The 12626-nt window shown below is 36.5% G+C and overlaps 1 protein-coding gene across 33 annotated transcripts in view; it reads left to right on the top strand.

Annotated features, from left to right (window-relative positions):
* The window catches only part of MAP2 (microtubule associated protein 2), a 374226-nt gene that overhangs the window by 348809 nt on the left and 12791 nt on the right, over nt 1-12626 (top strand). For all 33 annotated transcript variants that reach the window (XM_043992416.1, XM_043992415.1, XM_043992401.1 and 30 more), the window contains one exon: nt 1337-1677. In XM_043992416.1, the coding sequence (XP_043848351.1) occupies nt 1337-1677 (341 nt within the window). The remainder of the gene's footprint in view (nt 1-1336; nt 1678-12626) is intronic.

The raw sequence follows: 12626 nt of genomic DNA, 5'->3' as shown, positions 1-12626 counted from the left end.
TTTTAGAACAAGCTGTTTCATTCTTAGGTCCCCTGAATCTTGTTCGTGGCCTTACATTTTATTAAAATCGATGGTTTAAAGAATTATATGATCATAGATTAAAGGTATAAGGGGCAACTAGGTGGCACAGTGGATAGAGCACCGGCCCTAGAGTCAGGAGGACCTGAGTTCAAAGCTGGCCTCAGACACTTAACACTTACTAGCTGTGTGACCCTGGGCAAGTCACCTAACCCCAATTGCCTCACTAAAAAATAAAAAAATAAAATAAAAAAAGATTAAAGGTATAAGAAACTTTAGGAGTTTTCTAGTCCAAACCCCTCATTTTACAAATGAGGAAACATAGACCCTTGGAAGTCAAATAACTTACTGTGGTAGAAGTCGTATCTGCTATGGTCCCTGCTACGTGTTTCTATAAAAGGTACAGAGCTGAAAATCAATTAGTCCAGGGACCTAGGATTCCAACCATTGATATGATTTTCTTTAAGACATAAAAAGGCAAGTTCACAAGGAGTCAGAGTCACACTTGATGGATGTCCCACACCCTTCTGAACCAAAAGCATTTCCTTATGGAAATGAGGGAGCTGTATCTAAATGAATCAATACTGTATCTCTGCTTCCCTTCTATTATCAGTCAACTTCTCTTTTGTTAATTTCTGACTAATCTATAAATATTTAATTTCATTCTGATTCCTAATGAACCAGAATCAGTCATGTGTTTGAACATTTGGCTAATGTCACCAAGGGGTAATGCCATGGTTCAATCCAGGTCCTCCAACTCTAAAATTCTCCCTTTTTTCTCTTCTCTTTTCCTCTCCTCTTTTCTCCTTTTCTCTCCTCTTCTTTTTTCTCTTCTCTTCTCTTTTCCTCTTTTCTTTTCTGTTTCTTTCCTTTCCTTCTTTCTCTTCTCTTCCCTTCTCTTTTCCTCTCCTCTTTTCTCCTTTTCTATCCTCTCCTTTTTTCTCTTCTCTTCTCTCCTCTTCTCTCCTCTCCTCCCCTCTCTTCTCCCTCTCTCCCACTCTCAATTGCCACAGAAGCTTTGATTTTTTTTTCCATTTCTTACCTGAGGCAATTCACCATTTCTTCGACATACTGGTGACCCCCACTCCCAGGAGCTTACCACATTGGCACTGTGTTTACTGTGAACATGTGATCAGCTTAGCTCACTACAGTTCAGTACTCCCAAACAGAAAAAAAATCTCCCAGTCTCGGTTTCCCTGGTAACTGGGATTATAGACATGTGCTGCCATACCCAGCTGCAAGAGTAACTACCTTGACCTAAAAGGACAAATCCACCTTGAAAAACTGAATTCTATTGTCTGTTGCTTCTTCCTTCTAGGGTCAGAGCCAATTCGCAGAACAGGAAAAAGTGGTACATCAACACCCACTACTCCAGGCTCTACTGCCATCACTCCTGGTACACCACCCAGTTATTCCTCCCGTACTCCAGGCACTCCTGGTACCCCTAGTTACCCTCGAACCCCTCACACACCAGGAACCCCCAAATCTGCCATCCTGGTGCCCACTGAGAAAAAAGTTGCCATTATACGTACTCCTCCAAAGTCTCCAGCTACCCCTAAACAACTGCGACTTATCAACCAACCACTGCCTGACCTGAAGAACGTAAGGTCCAAAATTGGATCCACAGACAACATCAGATATCAACCTAAAGGTGGACAGGTAAGAACAAAATGAATATGTAACTCTTTCTCTTAACCAAACTATTCTTGAGAAATGAGTATGATACCTCATTATATCACAATTTGAAAATAGAAAAGGAGGGAAGGTGAGGAAGGAAGGAAAGAAGGAAGGAAGGATGGACAGATGAAAAAAGATGATTATAGACTGAAGATTCTTTTAGCCTTAGAGTTTGAAGCCTGCCTAGAATAACTGGCCTGGAAACAAATGAGTATGAAAATTAGATGAGTTATTTTTGCTCTTGTTGCTGTTATATATACAAAAAAAAAAGTGTTGACTTCCCCATTGGAATCATTCATGCAAGCTGGCTGCCTGTAGGAGATTCTTCTTGATTGAATCTGTTGGACGAGGGATGAATAAGACATGAATTAAATGTCTAATATCGATTTTAGTTGTTTGGGGTTTTTTGCTGTTATTTTAGTTGCTGATTTCTTCTTCACTTGGCCAGTTCTGATTGTTACCGTTTTTACCTCCCTCCCTTTTTACAGCTCTCTCCCATTCCAACTATGGATTTTCCACTTTGTATGCTCTAGTGTTATACTGCTGTTTTCCAGGTTCTCTCTTTAATTGACTTGGCCTCAACTCTGTAAATATAGACTGACTCTGCTGATACCAAAAGACTAGCTGTGCACTAATTCTATAGGATAGAATTCCATTTCCAACTCCCCCATTGTGGTTTGTGTTTACTTCATCATGCTGTTGACAAAGTCATACTGTTAACCTTTAACCAGAAGGCCTGAAGCTTCTAAACTGTCAGTACTCTTTCTACTAAACTGTCAAGGGATTCTAAGCTGGCTTAGTTTTTTCACATTAGCATATGTGCTACATGCTGAGGGGGAAAATCACTTGGCCAATTTTTCCCTCAGAAGAAGGAATGATGCAAATGTAACTCAATATTATAAAAGCACGTCCTTGTCTCTTAATTGTGATTCTTCCCCATGGATATTACAGCCTTGGTGGCAAGAGGAAATAAGAATACTCAAATGAATAAATGAAACAGTTTTGAAACAGTTAACCTGTGTTAAGTACTATGTGGTAAACACTGGAAGAACCAAACCAAAAGTGAAGAGTTGCTGCACTCATGCCACTTATTACTTTCTAACAAAGAAGAAGATAACCTTGGTTCCTTGAACTTGTTTTTAATAGTTTTTAACTACACTTCAATAAAACTGATTTCCTTTTAAATTCTAGGCATTTATTTTGTATATTTAAAAACATTGTTTTTAGAAGGACTACATGACTAAAAATAGGCTAAGAATGTAACTAAGAGATGAAAAAAATATTAATGAATTCAGACCAAACTTATCTTTGTAAAAAATTAATAATCGAGGTAAGAATGAGCACTTGAAAAATACTATTAAACCAAAATCTACCAGCATGTTTTATTTTAGCATAGTCAATTCGAATTTCCATTGGAACAAAACCAGTAAGCATTAAAAATGTCCTGAAATTCTTGCCATCATAACAGTTAACACTTTGTCAGTTGAAGGCACATACTCAAATGATTAAAAAATTCAAATTTCTGAGTCTTTTATATTGATGCATAATTAATTCTGACTGTAGCTTGAACTCTTTTACAGTATTTGATCAAAGGTAAAATTTTAATTTGAATGATTCTGGCTTCAGCCTTTTTTTTTTTTTTTAGTGAGGCAATTGGGGTTAAGTGACTTGCCCAGGGTCACACAGCTAGTAAGTGTTAAGTGTCTGAGGCCGGATTTGAACTCAGGTACTCCTGACTCCAGGGCCAGTGCTCTATCCACTGTGCCACCTAGCTGCCCCTGGCTTCAGCTTTTTGTTAGGAAAGCATCAGTGAGTTTGAGGCTATAAGTTTTCAACATTATTTCTAATTCCTGTCATTTTTCTAAGGAGATTCAATTTTTCTAGTTTATATTCTGGAAAGCATTAGAATTCAACAGAATCTGTTTTTGCTTGTGTTCCCAAGGAAAGTGTGTGTAAAACGCATAAGAGATGCCACTGGAACTAAAAAGAGGCTACCAATTTCTAGTAGAATTTGATTTGTAAATTTTAAAATAGGTGAAGTTAGTGGTGGTGGTGCTGCTGCTGCTGGTAGTGATGGTGATTTTTCCAAAATGCTCCTGACATGTGTAGATGAAAAAGAACAATAGGGTGCTTCCATACCAGTTTTGTTGGTTATCTTTCAACTTCTATCAGAAATGTACATTTTTGTTCATTTTATTCCCCCTTTTTCTTTGTCTTCTCTGACTATTTCGATATATGCACTAAAATGCTTTCTACTATATCATATGGTAGTAAATTATGTATTATATACCTGACAACACTGGAAAGCACTTTATGCATAAGAGCTGAAATGAAGTTGTAATAGAAAATATATATATATATATTTAAATCTCAACAAGTCTGGTCAGGAAAAATGACATAGTAAAGATATTGATAAGCAATCCTGGCATGTCATTTGGAGATGATCTCTCCTTTCATCTGAAGAAAAGGTTATCCTGAAATAAAATCTAGTCTCAGCTTCTAGGTGACCTGGGAAAAGAAAGAAAAAATCTAAAGTACTAGCATGAAAATGAATCTTCATTGACCAAGCAGAGGATGTTTGCTCACTTGGTTTATTAAGAATCATATGGGGGGGGAGCTAGGTGGTGCAGTGGATAAAGCACCAGCCCTGGATTCAGGAGGACCTGAGTTCAAATCTGACCTCAGACACTTGACACTTACTAGCTGTATGACCCTGGGCAAGTCACTTAACCCTCACTGCCCTGCCTTCCCCCCAAAAAAAGAATCATATGGCAGTACTTAGCCTTCAGACCCCTTAGATAATTATAAAATTCATTTAATTTGTGTAAAGAAGATAAAAGGAAGAAAGTTGAGAATGTGATATATACATCACTATGAGATGATCCCTTCAGGGGACAAATGTTTTATCTCTTAAGTCTTCTAGAAGCTTCCCTGACCATTGGGATTTTGAAGTTGAGAAAAATAAGGAGAGGTTCCCTTTCTTGCTAGCTGGCCAGGGGGTATTTGGCTGACTTTTGTTTGTAGCCAGTACAACATTATTGCCAAGATAAAGGGGAAGTCTTCCACAGGTATGTGTCCTGCTTATCTAGTGAATACAAGTAACTATCTGAAAGGAGAAAAAGAACATAATGAAGATTTTGCAATATGTTGGTTGTACTGTTTTCCTGAAATGGCTCTCAGGGAAAGATAAATGGAATGTTGATAAAAAGCATTGTAGGGGCAGCTAGGTGGCGCAGTAGATAGAGCACTGGCCCTGGAGTCAGAAGGACCTGAGGTGAAATCTGCCCTCAGACACTTGACAACTTACTAGCTGTGTGACCCTGGGCAAGTCACTTAACCCCAATTGCCTCACCAAAAAAAAAAAAGTTGTATATCCTTGATATTCTCAACTTTCATGAAATCAATGAAGAAACATTATTGAAGTGATAAAGAAAGAAAAAAAATGTTTATAGCTATTCATGAACATATCTAAGAGTCTGTGTCATGAAGTGGAGTTGCATTTCCAAAAAACTTCTAAAGGGGATCAAAGTGTCAGAACAGAGAGAAATAAGGGTAGAGGAAAAATATTAAGCGAGAGCTAAAAACATAATTCTAAGTCATAATGCAAGGAGGCTTTTTGAGGATAAGAAATGGAGAGAACAGTGAGGCAAAACCTTTGGTATACAAGATTAGATTGAAGTATAATTTTTCAGCAAAACATCTCCTGAAGAATGTGACATTGGCCTTTAGTTCATTTAAGTATTGTTTGGTAGGACAGCCTTCATTAAAGTATAGTCTTTTTTTTTGAAAGACTAAGAGTTGGAATCATCCTCGAATGGAAGAAATAAAACCCAACTCTGCAAGAATGGTTTTGTTTGTGTTGTTTATAATTTAGGTTTTATAACAAGGGAATAAAGCTGAATGTGTGCATTTTTCTACCCTAGATATTCTGTAAGCACAGATCATTCCTTAATTTGTTAATTTTGTACTGTTGATGATAATGTAAAGAGTAACTATAGACTGCTTTTAACAATGAATTATGTCAAGCACAAATATAGATTATGCTTTTAGTTTTATCTGAGAAATTTAATGTAAATATCTTGAATAGTAAAACATCAAATTGTCAGGGCTTGGCAATTGGGACAATATTGGAAGGGACAGAGGGGAAGGACTGATAGAAGACAATGAGATTTTGAACATATATAAGGAGGAGGATGCAACTAGGACTGGAGGGTAGAATGAAAAAGATGTGGTCAAGTATTAAATATGTAGAGTTTGAAGTACCTATGGAGTATCTAGACGAGAGGGAGATTTGCCTAGGTCTTACTAGATGTCTTCTGTAGTTACATTCTCAGTGTGTCATTAAAAGCCCCTTTCTTTTCCATTTCTACTACAAAGACCCTAGCTTGAGCCCTTACAACGTGTCATATGGAAACAGTCCTAACAAACAGTAGTAGTGGACATTGTGAAACCATAATTAAACAGAAAAAGGAGAAAGGGCTGGATTTCATTCAATAAAGTGAAAATCTCTCGTAAATTAAGGTCTATCTTTTTCATGTCAATATTCTACTGGCATTATATTTCTATGAAACATGGAATACAACAGTCTCTAAAAAACTGAAAATGAACATCACAAGAAGTGGTGGAAAGAAATGTTGGTATGATCAGCCTGCAAACTATAACCAATAATGTGGATCCTTGAAGAGTAATGAAGATAGGGGGGAAATTTCATCAAGAAAAGACAGGAAGAGAGGATGAGCTGCTCAGGTAGACAGTTTGTGTACTCCATTGGTAGCCTCCCAATCTCAGAAGAAAATGTGGAAAGCCTTTAGAAATTTGAGTGGACACCCTAGAGCAAACTTATGAAAAGATGAAGACAAAAGTCATACAGGATGTACAGGAATGGATGAATTGTTATTTGTATGGAGGAAATATCCAAATTTGTGAGATCAGGGATTAATTTGACTATTTTAATGATGTTATATCTCTTCTTTGACTTTTGAAGTTAATTACAGGGAAGAATTATGACTTATTACTCTTATGTCTCCCACAGCATCTAGTCTAGTGCCTTGAGAATCATGGGTTCTCAATACATATTTGCTAAATTAATGATTTTCTCCAGGATATAAGCATCACAAAGGAGATACAACCTATAATTAGATAAACATACAAATAACTAAGAAAAGTTAGTGATCCATTCCCTAGCATTAATAGAGATGGGGACACTAAGTCCTCAAAGATAATGTAACAATGCCTTGAACAATTAATGCCACCTTGAAGTAAAGAGCTTCATTTTTGTCCAAGTTGAATCACACCCAGATTTTCTCATTTACAAAAGTTTTAGCAATGGACAGAGAAATGGCACCATTCAGTGAGATGACTCTGTGATTAATGGAATAGATAAAATAGTGTAAGATACATGAAACTTTGCCGGAAGCCATAAGTTTAATCCTTTAAGCTAAAATCAGTTCAAGTGAAACTCATCAGAGTGAAAAATGAAAATATACAATCTCAGCCTCATGCAGATGCTCTAGACTAATTAAGAGAGCTCATGTGATCTGCTAAAGTAAAATGTGTCTTTGTTAAATTCAATAATTTTGAAATCATTCATGTCTAGTCAAGTCATCTCCTAGGCAAACTATGAACATCTGGATGAAAGGCGATTGTTTCTGTGGAGACCCAAAGACTCATCTAAGTTAAGCCTGGCTCCATAAGCCAGTGGTATTAAGATATTTTGCCAACAGGTGCCAAACAAATTCAATACACTGCTTCTGCCTTTCTTTTCTTTTATGTTACATTTTCATGGAAATTTGTTTATAAAGGACATTCCTAAGTCAGAGAGTTGAGGAATTATTTTTTTTTCCAAATCAAAGACTGGTTTATGAGACCTAGTTGAAAGACATACAGAGATTTTGACAAGGATCAGAGAACATAAACAAATGGATATGAGGTCACTGATAAAATGACAAATGAAACATCTCTTAGAGGCGGTGAAGTGGCACAGTGAATGAAGCAGTGGGCCTGGAGTCAAAAGACCTGAGTTCAAATCCAGACTCAGACACTTAGTAGCTGTGTGACTCTAAGAAAATCACTTAACCAGTCTGCTTCAATTCCCTCTGTTGTAAAATGAAGATCATAACAGCACCTACGTCACAGGGTAGTTACAACTGAGATAATATCTCTATAAGCCTTAGCACAGTTCCTGGGACGTAGAAGATATGTAATATTTATTCCCTCTCCTTTCCTTTGCCATGTTTGGAAATTACTTGTAAAGTGAATTTTAATGGACAAATATTTGCCCATGACTAGTTGCATCAATTGGAAAATTATGTAGATGAGTCTGTGTATGGGTCTGATCTCAAAGATACACAGAACGTTAGAGTAGAAAGGGACCACAGTGTATCTTTGAGATCAGACCCATACACAGACTCATACTCAGGGGGGATCCCAACTATAACGTACAGGACAAGTGGTCATCAACCTCTGCCTAAAGACCTCCGCTGAGAGAGAATCCACTGTCTACTGATGCATAGAGATCGTTTAATCTAACTCCTTCAAAGATAAGGCAAGAGGGGCTCAAAGATACCTAAAATGACTTGTAGAAAGTCACACAAGAACCAGAATTTGAACCCAGAACCCTGACTCCAAATTCAGTGCCTTTGAATTACACCATGCAACTCCCTTGATCAGATGCCTGAGAACGTACAATCTTCTTCTAGGCTATGTGGAAGATATAAATGAGCATGAAAAACATCCCTGCCCTTGAGATGTTTATAATCTTCTTAGAGTATTACTGGTGTTTTTATTTCCATTTTATGTGTGATGAAACTGAAGTTCAGAGAAATCAAATGATTTTCCTATGATCACATAGCTGGTTAGTATCAAAGGCTAGACCCTAGATCATCCAGATTCCAAGTCTAGCACTTTCAGAGTAGTTATAGTCGTGATTTATTTATATGATGGGTGATACTAACATGGCCATGCAGTATGTTATATTGTCCTTGTGTATGCATGAAGAAATAAGCTCAACCCTTACCTAGGACAATTCTAGAAGCCTATAAATGAGTAAGCTTCAAATTAGTCATTACAACAGCCTGACCAAGGGGGGCAGCTAGGTGGCGCAGTGGATAGAGAACCGGCCCTGGAGTCAGGAGTACCTGAGTTCAAATCTGGCCTCAGACACTTAATACTTACTAGCTGTGTGACCCTGGGCAAGTCACTTAACCTCAATTGCCTCACTTAAAAAAAAAAAAACAAAAAAAAACAACAACAACAACACAACAGCCTGACCAAGGCCTTAAAGAAGCAGAAAGAATGCTTGAAAAACCTAAATTAATTCGTCCTTCTCCTCGTTCTTCCCGTGCCTCTTTTATCATGTTTCCTTTCAGTTTTTTGTTTATGGCTAAGATACTTAGTTCTGGGCACACACTTGTGAACGTACCTAATCTAGTCAAAATCAGTACTGAGAAAACTGCATTGTCAATGTGCATGGTGGTGTTCTCCATGAAGAATAAACAAGTGAAACAGATTCAGACTCAGTCCTAAAGCCACTTGTAATTAAAAAACAGCAACATAATGGTAGAACAAAGTGTTCTATACCACTAGACAGGAGCTATTGTTGGAGCAGAGATATAACTAGATTGGAACTTCCAATGCTAGGCCTCAGGATTTTGACATTTACAAGGCATAAAAAAATGAAATGCACATCAGTAAGCGACATCAAAGCCACAACAGTATGTCCCCTACAAAACCTAAAAGAGGTTGAAGGCACCATTAGTAGAATTAATAAAAAAATCATGTGACCATATATCAAAACTGTAACCTTGGATCATCTTGGAAGATCAGCACAGAGGGGAAAAAAGTAGAAAATAAGAAACTACTGTCCAAAGCACATAGATCCATTAAAATGGAAGGACAATGAAATTTTATATTCTTACCTTGGGAGAAAATATAACTTACAGTTATTTTTTACAGGAGGTGATAAAAAAAAAAGTCTGTAAACCTATACATAATCTTAGCCTGACTGCAAGGCCATTACTGCTATAATTTCAAAAAAGAACATTATGAGCTTCCATTTTCGAATCTATCTGATGTATTCATGTCTGTATTTCTTTTCAATATAAACTACTTCTGGTGTTCATCTGATATGAATGAATAAGTTGTTATTGAAAATGAAGGTGGTAGCTGAGAAAATGTGCTTCAGATAGATATTAGAGCAGAAAATAGGGAAAGAAAATCACTTTCTACCAATAATTATAGGTTATGTCATTCTCAGCATATCTGGGAAATGAAAAAAAAAAGGAAGAAGAAAAGTCTAGATGAATCAAAGATAAAGGGTATGATTGCCTGGCATAAGAGTCCTGTTCCTAGATAGGAACCATCATAGGACTAGAACTGTAACTCAGATGAGACTGCGACCACTATGCACACAGAACATTGCAATTTTTATAGGGCAGAAAAACTGAGTATATGTTGGAAAATAGCATAGAAGCCACTGAAGTCACTAGTTCCCTATCCTGCTCAACTAAATTTGTCTTAATTACTTAGATAATTTCAGATTTTGATTATTTTCATGAGATTAAGTGTGGCCTCATGATAAAAAGCCAGCTTTGGAGTCAGAGATACTGGGTTAATTCCTACATCCAGCACATGCAAGCTCTGTGATCCTAAGCTTGTTAGTTAATTTCTCAGTGCTTCTATCAGCTCTCTAAAGCTGCAAATTTCAGAAAAGTTGCCAATCTGCCTTGGTAGTAATAGTTTCCCAAAAGATTGTTCCCCATACCAACAAAATCACAGAGTAAAAATAAACAAACTTTTTTTCACATCTGATATTTGAGCTGCTTACCCAGGGCACCCAAATTGTTCATTATGTCTCTGGCTGGGACAACTGCAGTGTGAGAAATAAAAAAGCAAGATCATGTTAAGGCACTCTCCCAGCATCTGGTTAAGCTAGCAAAGGAGAAGAGGAAAGGAAGGCAATGATTGTTTTGGGCATATTCCTACAAGTATTGCACAACATAATTATTTCAGTCTTATATTCTGAACTTGTGAGCAGCCAAACAATTTGCATGGGGATAACACGTAAAAATAAAGAACATCTATATCCCCTATATTTTTGGTTTTTGTTTTTTGCAGGACAATGAGGGTTAAGTGACTTGCCCAGGGTCACACAGCTAGTAAGTGTTAAATGTCAAGTGTCTGAGGCTGAATTTGAACTCAGGTCCTCCTGAATCCAGGCCCAGTGCTTTATCCACTACACCACCTAGCTGCCCCTCCCCTATATTTTTAAAATAAATCTTAACACATGTTTTCAAAAGAAGGTTTTTTTCTTGTGGTATATGATGGTGATGGTATACTACTGTGCTATAAAAAATGATGAGCTATTATCAAGAAAACCATGGATAGACTTGCACAAAAGAATGAAGGTTGAACTAGGCAAAATCAAAAGAGGTTTTATAAAGGTATATAGTAACAGCAATATTATTTCAAGAACAACTTTGAGCAAATAAATCATTTTGATTATAAATTACAAACTTATTTATAATTTATGTAATAACCATATAATTTATATAATAACTATTATAAATACCCAAATTAACTACAAAGGACATATGATGTAAGATATTATCTGCATCCAGAAAAAGAATTGATAAATAGAAATATATATAATTATTTCTATGCATATATATACATACGTATACATAAGTACATATTCTGTCTAATGGTAGTCATCTCTAGGACAGAGGGAGAAGAAAAAAGGGAAAAAAGAAATTTACATGATAACTTTATTATATATTTTAAAGGAATAGCAAGTTTTACAAATACATTTGCAGCTCCATATGCAATCATCTTTTTTATTATACTATGTTATGGAAATGCTTTATTCCATAAATTAAAAATAAAATAAAACATTAAAAATATTTTTTCCAAAATGCTTACTTTTGAAAAAATAAACATGAGAGGACAAGCATTTAGGATTCAGGGAGACTAAAGGAAAGAACCCCAGTAGAAAGTTATAACTAAGTGCCTGGAGAGTAAATCTAGTCAAGCTGCAAGTCATTACCAGGTAGATGCCTAACAGTGAGAGAATATCCAGTTGTCCTCACTTGGTCAAATGAAAAAGGAAGGCAAAAGATAGAGGAATGAAGACTAAAGAGTAGTAGTTTCCAGATATCCAAGTTTTGCACTTGATTTTCCTTGACTTTATAAATTATTCTCCTGGAAACAAAACCTTTGTATTTGCAGCCATTTCCATGTTAGAGCACTAGACTGAGAATCAGAGGACCTAGATTGGAATCCTGTCTCAAGTGGAAGCCATCCACATTTTATGAATTTTTCTCAGTTCTCTAGCACAGGAGTCTGTCCTTGTAGGTACAGTCCTTATCTTCTATTTCATATCACTCTTCTCCTGCAATGAGACCATTCTAGAGAGATTGTTTATCTCTCTCTCTCTTTGAGCAATTAAACACAAATGCATGGTGACATCATTTTAACTGAGCTCTCAAGATGGGAGCCAATGTCAGGTATGTCAGAAACTATAGGAACAAATGCTATATGTAGCATTTGGGGAGAATGGCACTTGGGGTAAACTCAAAACAGTCTGCAAATAATAGCTTCCCTCACTTTCCTTCCTAAGGAATAACTAAATGAAAATGGAAAAGTTGTTCATTTTTACCCCAAATCAATATTTCCAAAAGCACTGTGAACCTAAACTCTACCTTTTCTCCCCTGGAGGAAAAAACCAATAAGAATGTAGTTAAGGGGATAAAAGAAAAGAAAAAAGAAAGATATCTAAGTATTTTTAAAATGCACAGAAGAGAGCATACAGGGAAGCCATAAGGAGAAAAAAAAGTTGAAAGTTACATGTTAAATGTATTCTTCATCTATAAAGAATTGACTGGACTCCTCAGGTCCCTAATAGTTTTCAATCTATAACACTATTGTTTTCATCC

The sequence above is a fragment of the Dromiciops gliroides genome, chromosome 3 (assembly GCF_019393635.1).
Source record: "Dromiciops gliroides isolate mDroGli1 chromosome 3, mDroGli1.pri, whole genome shotgun sequence".
Lineage (NCBI taxonomy): Eukaryota > Metazoa > Chordata > Mammalia > Microbiotheria > Microbiotheriidae > Dromiciops > Dromiciops gliroides.
This window is presented reverse-complemented; position numbering and strand designations above follow the sequence as displayed.